The 20,280-nt window shown below is 31.7% G+C and overlaps 1 protein-coding gene across 2 annotated transcripts in view; it reads right to left on the bottom strand.

Moving 5' to 3' along the window:
• The window catches only part of LOC114325046 (uncharacterized), a 196,771-nt gene that overhangs the window by 163,054 nt on the left and 13,437 nt on the right, over window positions 1-20,280 (bottom strand). For both annotated transcript variants that reach the window (XM_028272973.2, XM_028272972.2), the window contains exon 4: window positions 7,775-7,896. In XM_028272973.2, the coding sequence (XP_028128774.2) occupies window positions 7,775-7,896 (122 nt within the window). The remainder of the gene's footprint in view (window positions 1-7,774; window positions 7,897-20,280) is intronic.

Genomic DNA, 20,280 nt, shown 5'->3' with positions numbered 1-20,280 from the left:
TTTGTCGACAAAATATAATTTTTTTATTTTTTTTGCATAATCTTAAATGTTTAAAAAAAATAGTTATAAACAAATTAACGTTTAACAGAAAGTTTTTATTATATTCTAATTTTAAAAAATAGTTAAAACGCGTATTGAAAATATCTTGAAAATTAATGTTTTAAAACTTTTTTGCAACCATTTGCAAAAAAGTTATGAAACAGCAAAGTAAACATACGATTACTGCGTTGTTTATAATTTTTTTAATTCTTTCAAAGCGTAAAAGTGAGTTTAAAGTACAAGCTAATTACTTACAAGAAATATCGATTATTAGTTTAATGCTTATATTTTAATTAAAGATTATAAATATTTTTTTTTGTAATTTACACGCGCGAAAGTAGACTAATACAGTACCGTAGGCTATGTATTATGTATTATACCCGTCCACATACACAACTCACGCGAGTTTGAAGCGTGTCAGTCGCTTTGAGTGAACATCTCCGGCTCTGTATAAAGCCTACTTTCGCGCTAAAAATTACAAAAAAAAAAGTATTTTTAATCTTTGATTAAAATAGAACCATTGAACTAATATTTGATATTTTTGTGAGTTATTAGATTATACCACAGACTCACTTTTAAGCTTTGAAACAATTAAAACAAGTTATAAACAACGGAGCAATCGTATATTTACTTTGCTGTTTCATAACTTTTTTGCAAATGGTTGGAAAATTTTTTTAAAGCATTCATTTTCAAGACCTTTGAAATACGCATTTTAAGTATTTTTCTAAAATTGGAATATAAACAATTTCTGAGAGATGTTAATTTGTTTATAACTATTTTTTTAACATTTAAAGATAATGCAAAAAAATAAAAAAATTATATTTTGTCGACAAAATATTAAATAGGCATCATATCTTTATAATCTTTCTAAGTTTGATCAATAATGTCTCATGATTATTTTGGTTTTTATTGTGACTGTAAATTGTTAATTAAAAATTGAATTGTTGCTAAAATATTCGTTTAATTTTCACCGGCTTCTGCAGTTATAATCTATACCAAGAAAGCTTTTATTTCACTAAGTTATTTAATTATTAATAAATAATTACTTGCCCAAAAAATTTATTTGAAAATTCGAGATTTTGTTGGGAAAACACACATTTTCCGAGGAAAATTTTCGTCGGAACAAATCAGGAAAAACATGCCTATATGTAGAATTAAATTGGGGTGAATTTTTATTGAGTGTTTTTGGTGTAAAGTTAAACGGAGTTATAGACCAATAATTGAAAAAAACACGATTTGGGAGCGCCATTTTGTTAACAAAAAAAAGTAGCACACTATCTGCGGACTTTGCATACCTATATTATTAATATATAGGATCATAATATTCGATTGCAGCAATAAAATTGCTGGTAAATAACCTTTCTTTGTACTTTACTAATTAGACCAGCGTATTACATATTTTTTTTTTCAAAATTGAATAATTATGCAAAAAAACGAAAAATTTATATTTTGACGATAAAATATTAAATGAGCAATCTCATCTTTATAACCTTGTTAAGTTTGATCAATGTATCATGATTATTTTGGTTATTATTGCGATCGTAAATTGTTAATTAACAATTGAATTGTTGCTAAAATATTCGTTTAATTTTCACCGGCTTCTGGAATTACAATCTATACCAAGAAAGCTTTTAGGTCACAAGTTATTTAATTATTGATTAATAATTACTTACCTAAAACTTTATTTGAAAATTGAGTTTTTGTTGGGAAAACCCGCATTTTCCGAGGAAAATTTTCGTCGGAGCAAATCGGGAAAATATCTATGCAGAATTTCATTGCGGTGAATTTTTATTTGGGTGTTTTTGTTGTAGTGTTAAATCTTCGGAGTTATAGAGCAACAATTGAAAAAAATTCGATTTGTCGGCGCCATTTTGTTTATAAAAAAAGTAGCACACTATCTGCGGACTTTGCATACCTGTATTATTAATATATAGGATCTTATAATTCGATTCCAGCAATAAAATTGCTGGTAAATGACTTTCCCATGAATTTTGCTAATTAGCTTAGAGTATTATACCTAGGTCACACGATCAAACTAGGCAAACAGAATCAAACGGTAGAGATAACTAGAAGAATCAGAATGACTTGGGGAGCTGTAGGAAGACGCAGTGATGTGTCGAAAAACAAAAAGATACCAATAAAGAAAAAGGGTATTCAACAGTTGTATAAGTTGTATTCTGCCAGTTATGACCTATGGAATGGAGATCATGACACAAAGGTCAGTTAATAGAATGAGAACGACAGAACGAGCTGTTATCGAGTATCTCTGAGGGAACACAATATATACGAAATGAGGACGTGCGAAGCAGAACCAAGGTAAAATATGTAATTTAAGAATTGCGCAAATTCAGTGGAACTGGGTATGACACGTGGTACAACAAAACATCGAAAGGTGGACGTGAAACATTTACATTGGAGACCACGCGAGCACAGCCGTGGTAGAGGAAGACCAAAAAAACGATGGCTAGACATCAAAGAAACAATGGGGAGAAACAGGCACCAAACAGCACAAAACAGAGAAGATTGGAAAGCTCATGGCGATTCTTTCGTCCCGGAGTGGAAATATTTTGTATGTTGTGTTTTTACTGAAAAGTTGTACCACAAAGATCTTTTAACATAATTTTTGTTTTTTTTTTTAATCATTATATTCGATATACATAACCATATCAGTTGATTTTATAATATAAAATAGATTTATGTGGTCTTTTTTGTACAAATGCTTTTTGAAAACTTTTTTTTTTTCATTATCGACTCATTTCTCACAAATTCAAATGTACTGTTGATCCTAGCTTCATTTTCCGATTTATTTTATATAAACGTAAATAAATATCAAAATGGCGATAAAATATGATTCATAGCTGTAGTAATTGACTATTTTGCTGTTCATTTTGATACCTTATTAATTATAAAATTCAAAAATATATAAAAATCCCGAAAGGTATTTTTTATGACTTGTACTCTTAGTACATAGCACGTTAGATTTTATTTCGTTATTATCTTTTGCACACATTGGTACCAAAAGGGTTCTGTACAAAGAACTGTTAAAACTTTGTACTTTATGAAACATGACTTGATTTATTTGGCAATGTAGATTTTTTGCCGGCTCTTTATATAAAAAAAAATCACTTACCTTTAAAAGCCCATCTGCTACTCCAAATCCTATCAACCTTTAAACCTTCATAACCCTAAAGGAGTATTTTTAAAAAACAGTTCCAGTCAACTCTTTATCTGCACATCACAAACGGAATCAGGTAAGATGAAATATGGTAATTTCTTCAGGAATAGCATAATATGATAAGTTTTCAGTATAAGGACCCAAAGGAAATTACCAAAAGATTTTTCTGAAGTCCTAATTTTACGTCAAAACTGTCAGATACGTAAATGATTACACCTATCGAGTTTATGTGGCAACGGGAATCCTTGTGTGAGAAGAAAAAGAATTGTACTAAAGAACTTTCTAAAGTCTGGGAATAGCAAAGAGATGTGTATGTCAATGATGATCAAATGAAAGAAAACAATGGAGATATGCTAAGTTGACATTGCAGGAAGTCAAAAGTAGTTTTCAAAAAACAAGTTTTTCGCTAAAAAACAGCCAGTAAACTATAGAGATGTAACCTTGTTAAATACTACCCTAAAACTTACATTTTACAAGAACTAATAAATCAGAGGATAAGTTTACCAGATGAATAACAGGGTTTTCGTACTGGAAAATCGTGTACAGATCAAATATAAAACAAATCATTAGAGTATAATTGACCAACATTTCTGTACAGAATAACAACCGTCCATAAAGGTATCGATTTTCCTATAAACAAGCAGAGAATTGCTTATAAAGACGATGAGTTATTTCGATGAGTTCTGAAAACGAATGGCGAGCTTGAAAAAGAAATCAACTAAAAAGTATCACCAGTTTTTATAGTTATTAATTCATTATCACTTCACCTTTATGTAGTTTTTCACTTCAGGTTTATGAAGGTTATTCTTCTCTTTATATACTTGAATGTGGTAAAATAAAAATTATACAAAAATGTTGAGAACAAGAGTAGTACCGGCAAAAAAACGATATTTTTTATTTACATTATCTACTGAGCCTAAAACATGTATCATATTTTGCTAAAAAATGTTCATTGGTGCCTTTATGAATTCGTTTCCAAAAATTTTTATTCGACAACCCCTTATGCAAATTATGGAAACGAATAAACAAAATACCATGACTTATTTTTGGCCCAATATGCTCACAGTGTATCCTATATTGAAACTAAATAAAGGGCTAAAGTAAAAAACCGTGCTCATTTTCAGAAAATAAAAATACTTTGGAAAAATTCAGCAAAAATTAAAAGAAAATTTGTGTAACAATTCTGTATCTATTATTTTACCACAGCAAATTTTAGATGATTTAGAACACAACTTCCACGATGAGTATTGTATAGTAGTACCAGCTATGTAAGAGACTAATTAATATTCAGCTCAGCGGAGTGCTATTGCTCGAGGTGTGGAATTCCAGAAACAAGTGATCTACCAATTTTATAAACATCCCTTGTTTATGTAACTTCACACTTCGAACAGTAGCACCCACCTGAGCTGAATATTAACGAGTCTCTTAGATAGCCATAGAAATTGGGACAGTTCAAAAATAACATTTAATTGATTTTGATAATAATGAAAAGCTTTTATTTTTTGTTCTAACAATTATTAAAGATATCTGCAGAAGCATCGTAGAAGTTGCAAGTTCTCAAGTGGAAAATAAAAACATGGAATTTTCAAAAATCAAGTTTATTTCTTAAACTCAAATAATTTGATGAAAATATGGATGACGTTTACAGCAGCATCATGGCAGGAACGAATGGAATGGGCCCTCTGGATGATGAATTCAATGGAAACGATGACATCTGGAAGTCGGTTTAAGGACTGGGTGTCCCTGTGGTCCGTGGAAGCCTTGGTATCTTGACAGGGTGCACCCTTTCTCTTGTCAAATTTATAAAGTATACTTTGCATATTACCCCATAAAGTTTGAGCTCATTCCCAAGTTTGTATTGCAATACTTTAATTTAAGGCCTACTGATTGATATATTTTTATAAAAATAATACTAGTTTTTCGAATAGTATTATTTTCGAAAAAAATACATCTTAAGTGTCCTAACTACTATTACGACGTATTTACGAAGTTAATACCAAAAAATTGGTAAAATATGATATTTCTTAAGAATAATGTCTGGAATCAATGTTACTGTTAATTTAGTAGATAAAGATAAGTAATAATAGATTTTTGTTGTAAAATTTGAATAAAAAACAGACGATAATAATTCACGATAACTAAGCAAATATATCATCACAGTATTTTGGTATCATTTAAAAAATAGAATATCATTTAAAATGTAGAATGTGATAAAAAACTACAAAATAAACTCACTAATATTCCCAATAAAATTATCAAATGTATCAAACAAGAATCATCAAAAGCATGCAAACAATTCAACGTAAAAACGATTCCCGGTATCGGATCAATAAATTGCAGCTGCTGAAGCGTCAACAACGTGGCAACTGCGCGAAATTTTCAACAAAACCACAACCGACACTAACTACCATCTGGCAACGTCGATAATCGAGGTCACCCGTCTCTGTGGAGGGATCGAGTCTGAACAATGTTGCACCGAAAATTTATAACGGCGCGATAAAAATGCCTAGCAACCAGGGCCGGCGATAACGGGCCTGCAAGTGGGCGCCAAAATGGTCTTTTTTCTGCTGGTGATATACAAAATACTAATTTAAAATAAACGAAGGACGTCTATGCTAATTTTGCAGGTGGACATCTTTTACACCCTAGCACTGGGACTGCTAGCAACTATGATCACCTGGGTTTGAAGATCCAAATTTATAAACGAACAAAACGAACAATTTAAATAAATTGTTCTATAAAACGAATTCTTTCGACAATATGCAAATGGTTCCAAAATTAAAAATATAACTTTGGAACCTTGAATTAAAATATTTACATTTTCGATCATGATTGATGTGAGAATGTTCCAAATTTTAAATTTAAATTTTGGATTTCTTCTCAACATCAATTTAACGAAAGTGTAATACGGTACTTAATCTTGATGCATTGAAAAATCACCAGAGATGAATCTTGATGCATTGAAAAATCACCAGAGATGAATCTTGATGCATTAAAAAAATGAAAAATCACCAAGAAGTTGACAAAATATGCCATCTTCATATTATTTTCATTACTATCACTGAACTGAAAATTATCACAAATCGGATAATTTTAAATCGTTCAGTGAAAAAATGAAAAAACACTTGAAATACGTCAAATTTTACCAAAATTGGCAAAATTCGAACAAAAAACAACAATAAATAGGAATAAAACACAATCAAATGGCGCGCGCTTCAAACAAGTTTATTTTACTAAATTTGAGTACTTGTTTTTTGTTGATCACACAACCAATATCAAACTTGTTTAAAGCACACAAAACAAAATAAAAAATACAAATCACACAAAATGGAGCCATCAGCAAATCTATATAAATAAAAAAATTATTTCTTGTTCAATGATTCAACTAAATAACTGAGAAAATGTCTGTTCATTCACAAACTCAAAAATAATAATTTTGATTATAGTATCGGTCATCAAAACTTAAAATTGCATATTTAATACTTTTGTAAAGAAAACACTTGGAAAATGGATTCTCCAAACATTAAAAATCGAAATAACACAATTCACAGATACTAAATACTCAAAAACATCTGTCAATTGACTGATACAGAAAGTAGCTGAACCAATCAATCCAGTTATGTTGCAGCATTTAGTACCTAGTGAAATTGTATCTGTTCAAAATAGCTCAACTCCACAACATTGGTCCCTAACTCAAATAAAATGTATATTAGTTCGAAATGATTATTACACTCAGTCAAAAAATGTTTAAAGTAAAACATTTTCAAAATACCGAATGCAGCAAGAATATTTCTAGCTAATATAAAAATTTGTGCGATCAATTCTTGTTTTATAATGCTAAAACCAGACAAACTTCATAAAAAACATTTAGGAAGTCTTGTACAGGTCTTCAAATGATTTATTTTTAAATTTCAAGGGCCAATCAATTTTCAAAAATGTTCTTTCAAACAGACAGAAACATTAAGTAACATTTCTTATTTTTGTGAAAGAACTGAGCAGAAAATCAACTCCCTTTCTATATAAAAATAAAGCAACAACGCATTATCAAACAAAAACATAATCACACAATTAAATTCACAAAAAATCAAAAGAAAAATGAGGAGAATGAACTTTTTTAAGGTTTCAAGACAATCCATTTTAGCATTTGCTGATGGTATAAAGGTTACCTGGATGTACTTTTCTTTATACATAAACAATTGAAAATGACTGCAATAAAAAAACATGAAAACAAAAAAACTACTGGTTTTGCCACATCAAATAAAAATACCATCTTTAGACCTAAACACTTCCTATCATTAAATAATTCATTTTCTTCAAAAGTGATAACTGACTGACAAAATTGATAAATCATTACACGAAAAACTGATAAAATAAATATCTATCTCAAATTAATAACGCAGCAAAATTCTTTTGAGAAATAATTCTAATAAAATCGTAAATTCTTCGCGAAACTATCATCGAAAAAAACTAAAACAACCAAAAATATTGACAGAACCAGCACCGTGTGACGTACACCCAGGTAAAAGGTACAATTTGGTGTGAAATAAAACAAGTACTCACGGTGCTTCTACTCCATCTTTGCCAACGCCCGAGGGTCCAGGTTGATCATCTGCACTAGTTGATGGTACATCAACGAACGGAGGTCCATCGTCATTATCACTATCGTCGGTGTCATCTTCAACCTGTAACGAAAGAGAATTTGTTTGGTAACGCATGTTTGTTGTGGAAATGAATCTCGTTTGTAGGTTTGTGATAATTTTAAAATAATAGGGTGGAGGTTGTACAACTTGTTCCAAACTTATGTATAACATTTTTATTCAGTTGCAATGCGCAGGCAAAAAACTGTCTTATTTTTCACTTAGAACAGAGAGCGCAAACCATCACTCTGAATCGACGATTTTCGACTCTAATTGGAGTCATCATCAGAGAGGCGTAGGTTTGCTGCTATCTGCCCCAAGTGACGAAACTCAGGGTTTGCTCACTACGGAGAGCAATGGATTGTATCCTCGCTCCGACCCTTGCTCCCTGGTATTTATATTCGTGAATTCTCGCATTTAAAATAAATACATTATTTTAAATGCGAGAATTCACGAATATAACGAATATACCAGGGAGCAAGGATCGGAGCGAGGATACAATCCATTGCTCTCCGTAGTGAGCACAACTTCAGAGAGCTTATCCCCACGTTGCAACACGTTTTACTCTCTCTGATGATGACGCCTCTCTGATGATGACTCCAATTAGAGTCGAAAATCGTCGATTTATAGTGCTGGTTTGCGCTCTCTGTTCTAAGTGAAAAATAAGACAGTTTTGCCTTCGCATTGCAACTGAATAAAAATGGTATACATTTTTATTGGTTTTACTCCTTTGAGTAACTAGGTCCATTTTCCGTTGGAATTTACCAGCTGAACAGACGGGGTCGTGAATTGTAAGTTTTTGAATTCCCTCTGGTGTTCTTCGCTTCAATCTTTTAGGAATATTTTCAATATTTCTATTAGATTGAAAACTTTGACTTTGATGTTCCAAACTTGTTTAATGATAGATCTCTACGTTAGAGGTGATTTTGGTTTAATGTCATGGCAACATTCAATGATAGATTAAAACAATATCAAAAAATAATGCTAAATTCTGATATGTTCAAATATCTGGTGATCAAGTACCAGATCATGGTACAACGAAGTATAGTAATATAGTATAGTAACCTCCTTCACCTATTAGGGCGCTGTGATCACAAAACGAAGATTAGTTCTAGAAAGTCTAACTTTTTAGGCACACGTCAAATTTTAGCAACGTGCGGCCATTAGTATATTTTTGACAGCAGCATAAATTTGACTTTTAGAAAAATTACGTATATGGAGAAAAACTATTTGCGATCTCTCATTAACGTTATTATTTGAGAAATAAAACGACCAAGTAAAACAAAAAAAGCTCGATTAAATCGCCGCCGCCTACGAAAAGTATAACTCCGAAAAATGCCGTTAAGAATAGAACTTTCAATGAACGCCGCGAAAAATATTATTTTCGATTATGATTGTGAAAATTATAATCCCTAATAAGGTGTTAGCGGAAAAATTTATTTTTTATGAGTATCAGCAAAAAACATTTCTGTTTGTGGGTCCACGAAAATTATAATTACTAAAAAATTCACAGAAATAATTGTTTTCGTCGGAAGAAACAGAAAGGGAAATGATTGTTTTCGTCGGCATCTATTATGAATAGTGTGACCAACTCCAATTCAGTCCAATCCGGGCCAAGGCTGAAAAAATACCTGAAATCCGGGACTTTTCAATGAAAATCGGGCCATTTTTTAATATAGAAACTTAATATCATCGTTTTATTGATTATTTAACATTTTTATGTTGATAATGATATTTTTTATGGGATTTAAGCCACAAATGGTTGTAATGATAAGTATTACATTTTTGTTAGTTTTTGACGTTTCGACTTCCGATCGGCAAATCGTTCTCAAAAAAAGAAAAATTAGAAAATCAGCTGATGTTGGATTTCCATGTAAATATAAATTTAGGTTAATATAAAAATGTAATTATCATTACAACCAATTGTGGCTTAATCCCATCAAAAATATAATTGTCAAATATGCCACAAGAAAACAGCTTCAGAACATCATTATGCTGATTACTTTTTACTAAGTATCATATTTTTTGTCGAACGATTGAATTTGCTTAAAAATGAGAAGAAAACCTTTAAAAAGCAATCCATTCATATTTTAAATTGACCTCAACGACAACGAACAAAATATATTCACTGTTTGTATTGCTTGTTTCTTAAAATTTTATTTATCTTGCGATGAAATTTGCTTTATAACAATGACGGTGACCCACCATGAATTTTTTCGTCCCACCAATTCAGTTTCATGTGAATTCTTAGAAGAATAACGTATTCAAAATTTCAAAATAGAATTTTACCAAAACGTTGAAAATTCGGATGGCCCGGAAGCCTTGTCCGGGACACCGGGACACGACTTCGTAATTCGGGCCATGTCCCGGATTTTTCGGACTAGTTGGTCACACTAATTATGAACTAAATCTTTTCGTTATAAATATTTTGGGAGTTATATTCGCGGACACGCATTTAAAAAAAATTGTATCGTCAACACTTATCAAAGAGTTATTATTTTCACTGGAAATGTATTAGGAATCACATTAATCATAGGTATGTATACCAGCGAAATATGAGACTAATGCTCCTTCAGACTACACTGTTAAATATTGGTTCCGTGAATTTCATAGTGGTCGTATATAATATATAATCTATATTATAGATTGGACGAACCATGTACTAGATGGCCCGCCAATGCAGTTACACCGAAGAATGTGAAGGAATTCCGCGAAATGGTTCTAGCTGATGGTGAAGTGAAGGTGCATGAATTGGTAGAGGCTACAAGAATTGGAAAAGAGCGCACTAGCCTTATTTTGAAGGAAGTTTTGAATACGAAAACATTTTCCTGTCTATGGGGGGCCCCGTTTGCTAACCATTGATGAAAACTATCTTGTGACCATTTCTCAGTAGTTTTTGGACCTTATGAAGCATAATGCATGTGACTTGGCGTCGAAGACGGCCAAAGTGCTCCGTAGCGGTCAACAGTCGATCAATGGGTCGAAAAGGTCATTGCCACTGTATTTTGTGATTGCGTACGCATAATTTTAATTCCAATATCAAAAGGTAAAACATCAATAGCAAGTATTATTGTGCATGTGAAGCAGAAACCCAGTGACAAATGGCCCCATATGAAAAAAAAAAAAAAAGAGAATACCGACTCCCAAGGGGTAGACAATGGCAAAAATTCTTGGACCTCGAATTGCTTTCCATCTGACTTACGACGATAGATTGATATAAAACTAGCCTTTGATGGATAGCGTTACTTCGTTACTTGATACCGAATTGCTCTCTGTTTTGACATTTACCATTCATGATATGAGGTCTGTCAAAATTTTAAGCTAAAAACCTATTAGTTTAATTTTTACAGACGTCAGGAGCAAACAACTTTTGTGTTTTCGGAAAAAATGGAAAAAATCGAGAATCGTTCGGTGATTAAGTTCCTCCACAAAAAAGGGAAAACGAATGTGCAAATCAAAGCCGACCTGGACGAAGTATATGGTGAGTCTGCACCGTCGTTAGCAACAGTAAAATTTTGGAAAGCTGAATTTGTTCGTGGTTGTACAAGTGTTTTTGATGATGAGCGTCCCGGGAGGCCAAATGAAGCCACCACGCCGTTAACCCATTCGCTGCCATGTTCCAAATCTGGAACAGTTGTTAGTTTCGCTGCTGGTTACAAGATGTCACTGTTGGTCTTAAATCTGATAAACTATTTGTGTTCGGTAGTGTCAAAACAACACGTGCGTACTGAATTTACTCACTGTTTTCGTACAAGTGGCTTTTGTTTTGTGATTCATATCAAAATTTCAAGGAAGGTGTAGTTGTATAACTTCTAGTTCGATTATTAGAACTATAGTTTGGAATTATGGATGAGAAAACATTTTATGGAAAGAAAACGAGTTGTTCAGCTGTAGTCTGGGCTGATTATCGGAGAATAGACCATTTTTGGGGGAAAAGTTATTTACCAGCAATTTTATTGCTGGAATCGAATTATAAGATCCTATATTTATATTAATAATATAGGTATGCAAAGTCCGCAGATAGTGTGCTACTTTTTTTATAAACAAAATGGCGCCCGAAAATCGTGTTTTTTTCAATTATTGCTCTAGAACTCCGAAGATTTTAACTTTACAACAAAAACGCTCAAATAAAAATTCACCGTGATTAAATTCTGCATAGAGACGTGTTTTTCCCGATCTGCTCCGACGAAAATTTTCCTCGGAAAATGGGGGTTTTCCCAACAAAATCTTTAATTTTCAAATAAAGTTTCAGATAAGTAATTATTTACCAATAATTAAATAATTTGGTGACTTAAAAGCCTTCTTGGTTTAGATTATAGTTCCATAAGCTGGTGAAAATTAAACGAATATTTTAGCAACAATTCAATTGTTAATTAATAATTTACGGTCGCAATAATAACCAAAATAATTATGATGCACTGATCAAACTTTGAAATCTTATAAAGATGAGATTCCTATTTAACATTTTGTCGACAAAATATCAATTTTTTATTTTTTTGCATAATCTTTAAATGTTTAAAAAAAATAGTTATAAACAAATTAGCGTTTCTCAGAAAGTTTTTAATATATTATAATTTTAAAAAATAGCTAAAATGCGCATTTCAAATATCTTGAAAATGAATGCTTTAAAACTTTTTTGCAACCATTTGCAAAAAAGTTATGAAACAGCGAAGTAAACATACCATTACTACGGTGTTAATAATTTTTTTTAATTCTTTCAAAGCGTAGAAGTGAGTTTAAAGTACAAGCTAATTATTTATAAAACAATATCGATTATCAGCTTAATGGTTATATTTTAATTAAAGATTATAAATATATTTTTTTGTAATTTACACGCGCGAAAGTAGAATAATACAGTACCGTAGCTACCCGCCCACATACACAACTCGCGCGAGTTTAAGCGTGTCAGTCGCTTCGAGTGAACATTTTATCTCCGGCTCTGTATCAAGACTACTTACTTTCGCGCTAAAAATTACAAAAAAAAAGATTTTTTAATCTTTGATTAAAATATAACCATTACACTAATTTTTGACATTCTTTGTGAGTAATTAGATTGTACCATAGACTCACTTTTAAGCTTTGAAACAATTAAAACAAATTATAAACAATGGAGATATCGTATATTTATTTTGCTGTTTCCTAACTTTTTTGCAAATGGTTGGAAAATTTTTTTAAAGAATTCATTTTCAAGACGTATGAAATACGCATTTTAAGTATTTTTTAAAATTAGAATATAATAAACAATTTCTAAGAAATGTTAATTTGTTTATAACAATTTGTTTTGTTTTAAACATTTAAAAATTATGCAAAAAAATGAAAAATTTATATTTTGTCGACAAAATATTAAATAGGCATCACACCTTTATAATCTTTCTAAGTTTCTAACTTTGCATACCTATATTATTAATATATAGGATCATAATATTCGATTGCAGCAATAAAATTGCTGGTAAATAACCTTTCTTTGTACTTTACTAATTAGACCAACGTATTAGAACTATTTTTTTTCAAAATTTAAAGATTATGCAAAAAAAAGAAAAATTTATATTTTGTCGATAAAATATTAAACAAGCATCTCATCTTTATAATCTTTATAAGTTTGATCAATGTATCATGATTATTTTGGTTGTTATTGCAACTGTAAATTGTTAATTAACAATTGAATTGTTGCTAAAATATTCGTTTCATTTTAACCGGCTTCTGAATTTATAATCTATACCAAGAAAGCTTTTATTTCACCAAGCTATATAATTATTGATAAATAATAATTACTGGCCCAAAAAATTTATTTGAAAATTCGAGATTTTGTTGGGAAAACCCACATTTTCCGAGGAAAATTTTCGTCGGAGCAAATCGGGAAAAACATGCCTCTCTGTAGAATTAAATTGGGGTGAATTTTTATTTGAGTATTTTTGGTGTAAAGTTAAAATCTTCGGAGTTATAGAGCAATAATTGAAAAAAATACGATTTGTCGGCGCCATTTTGTTTATAAAAAAAGTAGCACACTATCTGTGGACTTTGCATACCTATATTAATAATATATAAGATCTTGTAATTCGATTGAAGCAATAAAATTGCTGGTAAATAACCTTTCTTTGTACTTTACTAATTAGACCAACGTATTAGAACTATTTTTTTTCAAAATTTAAAGATTATGCAAAAAAAAGAAAAATTTATATTTTGTCGATAAAATATTAAACAAGCATCTCATCTTTATAATCTTTATAAGTTTGATCAATGTATCATGATTATTTTGGTTATTATTGCGATCGTAAATTGTTAATTAACAATTGAATTGTTGCTAAAATATTCGTTTGATTTTCACCGGCTTTTGGAATTACAATCTATACCAAGAAATCTTTGATGTCACTAAGTTATTTAATTATCGATTAATAATTACGTACCTAAAACTTTATGTGAAAATTATAGTTTTTGTTAGGAAAACCCGTTTTTTCCGAGGAAAATTTTCGTCGGAGCAAATCGTGAAAAACTTATCTCTATGCAGAATTTAATTTCGGTGAATTTTTATTTGGGTGTTTTTGTTGTAAAGTTAAAATCTTCGGAGTTATAGAGCAATAATTGAAAAAAATACGATTTGTCGGCGCCATTTTGTTTATAAAAAAAGTAGCACACTATCTGCGGACTTTGCATACCTATATTATTAATATATAGGATCTTATAATTCGATTCCAGCAATAAAATTGCTGGTAAATAACTTTTCCATGAATTTTGCTAATTAGCCCAGAGTACTGATACTCTGAACAATCTAATCGATGATCTAAATGAGAAGCAGTTTGATTCTGCAAACATATACATTTATCCTCCAGAGGAAGATTCTAATGGAGATTCTGAATCATTGGATGATGTGAATTTCAATGATTTTTCTGATAAATTTTCAAAGATACTGAACGCCCCAGCTGAGGCAACCCTTATTTCACAATGTGAGACACTGACACAAGACGCTGAAGATATGTTCTCGACGAGCGATGATGAACTCGAAAGTATTCTTTGCAATCCTACTGATTTCTGGTTATTCTCAGAGGCCTCGAAAAGATATGTACTGGAGTTTGGATTTGGATCTCAGAAACGAAGCAATCGCGAACGCAATGTCGAGAAATAGGTTTAGAGAAATTTTGCAAAATTTACATTTTTCAGATAAACTAAGCTACAAAAAAATGATAAGTTTGCTAAAATAAGACCACTCATAGAACATTTAAACAGTTCATTTACAAAATATGTGCCGGTTGGTGAAACCATATCAGTATCTGTTGATGAATCCATGGTGCCGTACTACAGCCACCATAGCTGTCGACAGCATATTCAAGGGAAACCTATTAGATATGGGTTTAAGTTTTGGTCTCAGAATGTATCAAATGGTTATCTTGTGGGTATCCGAACCTTACCAAGGGAAAGGAACCTTACTAGGAGAGAGTAACTTGGGCTAGGTGGATCTGTAGTTAAAACTTTTGCCGAGAGGGGAAACATAATTTTCCAGATCAAAAATTTTACTTTTTTATTGAAACTTTTTTACTGGACTTCCACTGATAAAGGCCATGAGTGAATTGGGATATGGTTGCACGGGCACCATTAGACAATTGAGAAATGCGCGTCGAATAAAAACGCAATGAATAAAAACGCAATGAAAAAATCAGTTGGAGGATCCGTTGATTCATACACAAGTTCTGATGAGGATATAATAATTATCCAGTGGAACGATAATGCCATCGTTCACGTGGCTTCAAATTGTTATGGCGTTCAACCTACAAAATCGGTACGTCGTTATTCTGCAGCAGAAAAAAAATATATAATGGTAGACGTTCCCTGTAGACGATGTGATGTGTGGTCATCCTATTGTATGGTTGTGAGACATGGACGTTAAAAACCACAATGCTAAACAAAATAGAAGCATTCAAATTGTGGTGCTATCGACGAATCCTAAAGATATCGTGGGTTTGGCACACTTCCAATGAAGATGTTCTTCAAATGCTGAATTCAGAACGTCTACGTCTGCTCATAAGCATCATAAAGAAGAGATAAACAGAATACTTCGGCCATAGAATTAAGACCTAAATACCATCTGCTTCGCCTCATAATATGTACAAGGAAAAGTGGAGGGAAAGAGATGGATGGTCGAAAGAAACTTTCATGGCTGCGTAATATTAGACAATGGTGTAGCTACACAGTAGAAGAGTTATTTCGCGCAGCAGCCTATAGAGAGAGATTTCAGGAAATTGTAAACATGATGACGGCCAACGTCTGAATACAGACACAGCACCTAAGAAGACGTTTCCTACGTAATTCAGCAGTATATGGGAGGTACTGATTTAATTTAATGGATAGAAATATCGCTAACTATAGACCGAAACTGTGTAACAATAAATGGTGATGGCAAATTTTTGTTAAACTTTGGTCTGCTTCAATCTCTAACGCAGTGATACTCAACCTGCGGCCCGCGGGCCGCATGCTTCCCTCTAGCGTTTTTTATGTGGCCCGAAGACATAACTAAAGGACCCTGTGATCAAATTATTGTCAAATTTTACGATAGTGTGTCGCCGATGTGTTTGAGGCGTATTTGGGCGTGAACAGACAATTTAGTGACTTTAATTTTAAATTATATTGAAATTTTTAAGAACCCTGATTAAAAAGGAAGATATTATTAACTTTTAATAATAAATTATTAAAGTTAATGAACAAATACTCATTTTAAAAATAATCAATACAACTTATTTACTACCTTGCAACGACCCATTTATTAATCACAAGAAAAATTCAGGTCCGGAGTAACAAAAAAATGTAAAATAATTGTGACCTTGAAACAACGCCCTGTATATTAAAATTTTCAAAATTCGTCTGCACATTTGAAAAGAGCACAAAATCTAAGTTTAATTGCTCGCTTCAATTGTTTGCGCAGATATTTTAATGACATTAATTTTGAAATTATATTAATATTTTTGTTTTTAAAGTTCGAGTTCTTAAAAAATTTCGACATAATTTCAAAATTAAAGTCATTGAATTGTCTGCGCAAAAAATGGAAGCTCCATTAAAATTCTTTTCAAATGTTCAAACGGGTTTAGACAATTTCAATATACAGGATGTTGTTTCAAGGTCACAATGGATTTATAATTTTGTTTAATCCGGACCTCGATTTTTCTTGTGATTAGTAGTTGGGTGGTTTGGGTTCTAAATGTGATATGTGTACCGAATATCAAAAAAATATACAAGGTGGTTCTAAAGTTATGGGTCCAGAAAGAAATGGGCAAAATCGATCAAACACCGTGTAAGTCGGTTTTAAAGTCGGTGGAGCAATAAATTTAGTATGTCTAGAACCGCCTCATTTACCTCTATTCACCATTTAAGTATATATTTCTCCAATGAAACACCCTGTATACTACTTCATCTTGATTGCGGCCCGCAAGCTGTGGCAATAGCTACTATGTGGCCCAGGAAAGAAAAAGGTTGAGTATCGCTGCTCTAACGCATGGATTTTATATAGAATTCAACACCACAATAACATTCAATCTAACGCTGATAAATTCGTTGAAAGTATGCGTCCATTGGATTTATTAGGGTTTACAAGAAACACTGTGGCAACATATCTACTACTCAACCCTCGACAACCAAAACCCGATAAGACAAAATTAGGAACATTATTTCGAAAAATTCCAGGACCTGTTTTACAAAATATGTCGGTTCTGCATTACCCAATTTTCTTAAAATGAAACATGCAAAATTTGTAAAAATTTAACACAACTTTTGGATGCGGTGTTTGTAAAATTAATGTACATCCTATTAATGGTTTCAAATCTTTTGATGAAAAATATTAATAGATCCTCTCAAAATGTTTTCAAAATCATTTTTTGTCAAGTTTAAATCGACGTTGTTGATTTTTTATTACCTATTTACGGCCATGTTCCAAAATTGGAACAAAAAAATTTATAGACAGGGCTATTGTGCAGAGATTTAGAATTTTTTAAATGTTTTTCTATAAGTTCACAACATAAAATTGACCTGTAGAAAAGCTATAAAATTTAAAAAATGAAGTTTGGCAGCGAATGGGTTAATGATCAAAGTCCAGGGCACGATTATGGCAGATCGTGAAATCAAGCTCCGCGAGTTGGCCAAATGATGCAGTTACTCCCGAAAATATCGAAAAAAAAAAAAATTATTATGAAAACCCACAAAGTCAAGTTGCAAGAGATAGCTGGCAGAAAGTTATCAAATAAATAGAAATGTTGACTGGTAATGTACATGAACATTTGGGTATGAGAAAGATGTTTTTGAATTGATGAATCACGGCGCCGGCGCCGTTTGAAAGTCAGAAAAGCCGGGAGATTTTGCATCGGTATGTCACAATGGATCAAACACGGATCCATGACTTCAATCTGGAATCAAATCGGAAGTCGTCTCAGTGGACACTACCCAGAGAAACCCGTCCGAAGATATCAAAGACGTAACAAACAAACAATCGGCAAGGTTATGTGCCTCTGTCTTCTGGGACCTGCTAGGAATTATTTCCGTTGATTATTTGAAACATGCAAAACCCATCAACAGCTACTACTATATTGGTTTGTTGGAGCGTTGAAGGCAGGAATCGCAAACAAAAAAACCGTTTATCGAATAAAACATTTTTTATCACCAAGTAGATGCACCGTGTTGATGAAGAAGATGGCAAAAATGCATGAATTATGACTTTGAATTGCTTTTGCAGCCACCATATAATATAATAATAATATAATAATAATATAATAAAGGACTTTATTTAAGGGAAAAAAAATTACAGTCATTTACAATTATAAAAAAATGTTCCCTATCATGTCCTGGTTTGGCGCAAGTCTAGCTCAAGGCTACTTAACTGAACCTAACCAGAACCCTAATACATTTATATTTTTTTGTCACTTATAAGATACGTTACACAAAGGCTTTTATGTTAATTTATACTGATAAAAGAAAATTACGGATTGACAATTAATAATAACATTGAATAAATATTTTATTTGGTCTACAAATTAGCTAATAAATTAAAATTTAATAATTTAGTTGGTTTTTTTAAGATATAAGAACTGTTTACTTATTATGACATATTTAACAGGTATTTTTTATATTTTACTTTAAAGGTATTTATATTTAATGGGAGGAAATCATTAGGAATGGAATTAAAAATTTTAACAGCATTATATGAGAAAGATCTCTGAAATATAGCGGTGCTATGTTGAGGCATTGTTAGTTTAATCCTGTTTCTGATGTTAAGGTTATGTACATCGTTACGAGATATAAGGCGTTCCCTAAGCGTAGTTGGTGAAGTAGGATTATTTATTATATTTAATAAAAAGGTAGCAAAATGAAGAGTCCTTCGGTCATTCATTTTAAGCCAATTAACATCCTTATATAAATGTGATATATGATCAAATTTGCGCAAACCATAAACAAGCCTGATACACGCATTCTGGACTTTCTGTATACGGTTTTTACTGTCACTGTCTAAACAAAAACCATAAATAAAATCACAGTAATTAAAATTAGATAAGACGAGAGCTTCACATAAATTTTTTCTTAATTTTTTGTTTAGGACATGTCTATTATTATATAATATTTTTAGAGAACAAAATGATTTTTGAACTAATTTTTTTTACATGTTCTTTAAATCTAAGCTGTTCATCTAAAATAACGCCCAGGTTTTTGTTTTTCTCTACAAAGTTTAGTTTGGAATTATTAATTAAAATACTTAATTTTTTTTTAAGAAACTGTTTTACTTTGATTACCAAAAATCATAACACACGATTTGTCAGGGTTTAGCTTTAAATTATGATCCAAAGAAAGTTTATAAATCGTCTGAAGATCCTGATTAAGGCACTCCTGAAATTCTTTATAGTGCTCTAATTCAAAACATACATAAATCTGGGTATCGTCAGCAAACGCTTGCAGTTTGCAAAATTTTATAGATTTCAATATATCAGATGTGTAAATAAGAAATAGCAAAGGACCCAATATCGAACCCTGAGGAACGCCAGCAAGTATTTCTGCTCTATTAGAATACTTATTATTAGAGAAGATAGACTGAAATCTATTGCTTAAATAAGATGCAATGAGCAAAAATGATTCTTCGCAAAATCCATAGTATTTAAGTTTAGCTACCAGCAACTCATGGTTAATAGTATCAAACGCTTTAGAAAAATCCAAAAGTACCAAAGCAGAACACATTTTATTGTCATATGCTCTAAAGATATCATCCAAAACATTCGTTAGTGCTACTGATGTTCCAAAACCTTTACGAAAACCACATTGTGAGTTTGGAATTATGTTGTTCATAGTAAAATAGTCATACATTTGTTCATAAAGTACCTTCTTAAATATTTTTGACAGAGCAGGGAGAATACTTATAACTCTAATGTCATTATAACTTGTTGGGTTGGATGACTTTGGGAGTGGCCT

The sequence above is a fragment of the Diabrotica virgifera genome, chromosome 9, assembly GCF_917563875.1.
Source record: "Diabrotica virgifera virgifera chromosome 9, PGI_DIABVI_V3a".
In the NCBI taxonomy this organism is placed as follows: domain Eukaryota; kingdom Metazoa; phylum Arthropoda; class Insecta; order Coleoptera; family Chrysomelidae; genus Diabrotica; species Diabrotica virgifera.
Note: the sequence above shows the minus strand (reverse complement) of the source record. Positions and strands in the feature narration are given on the sequence as shown.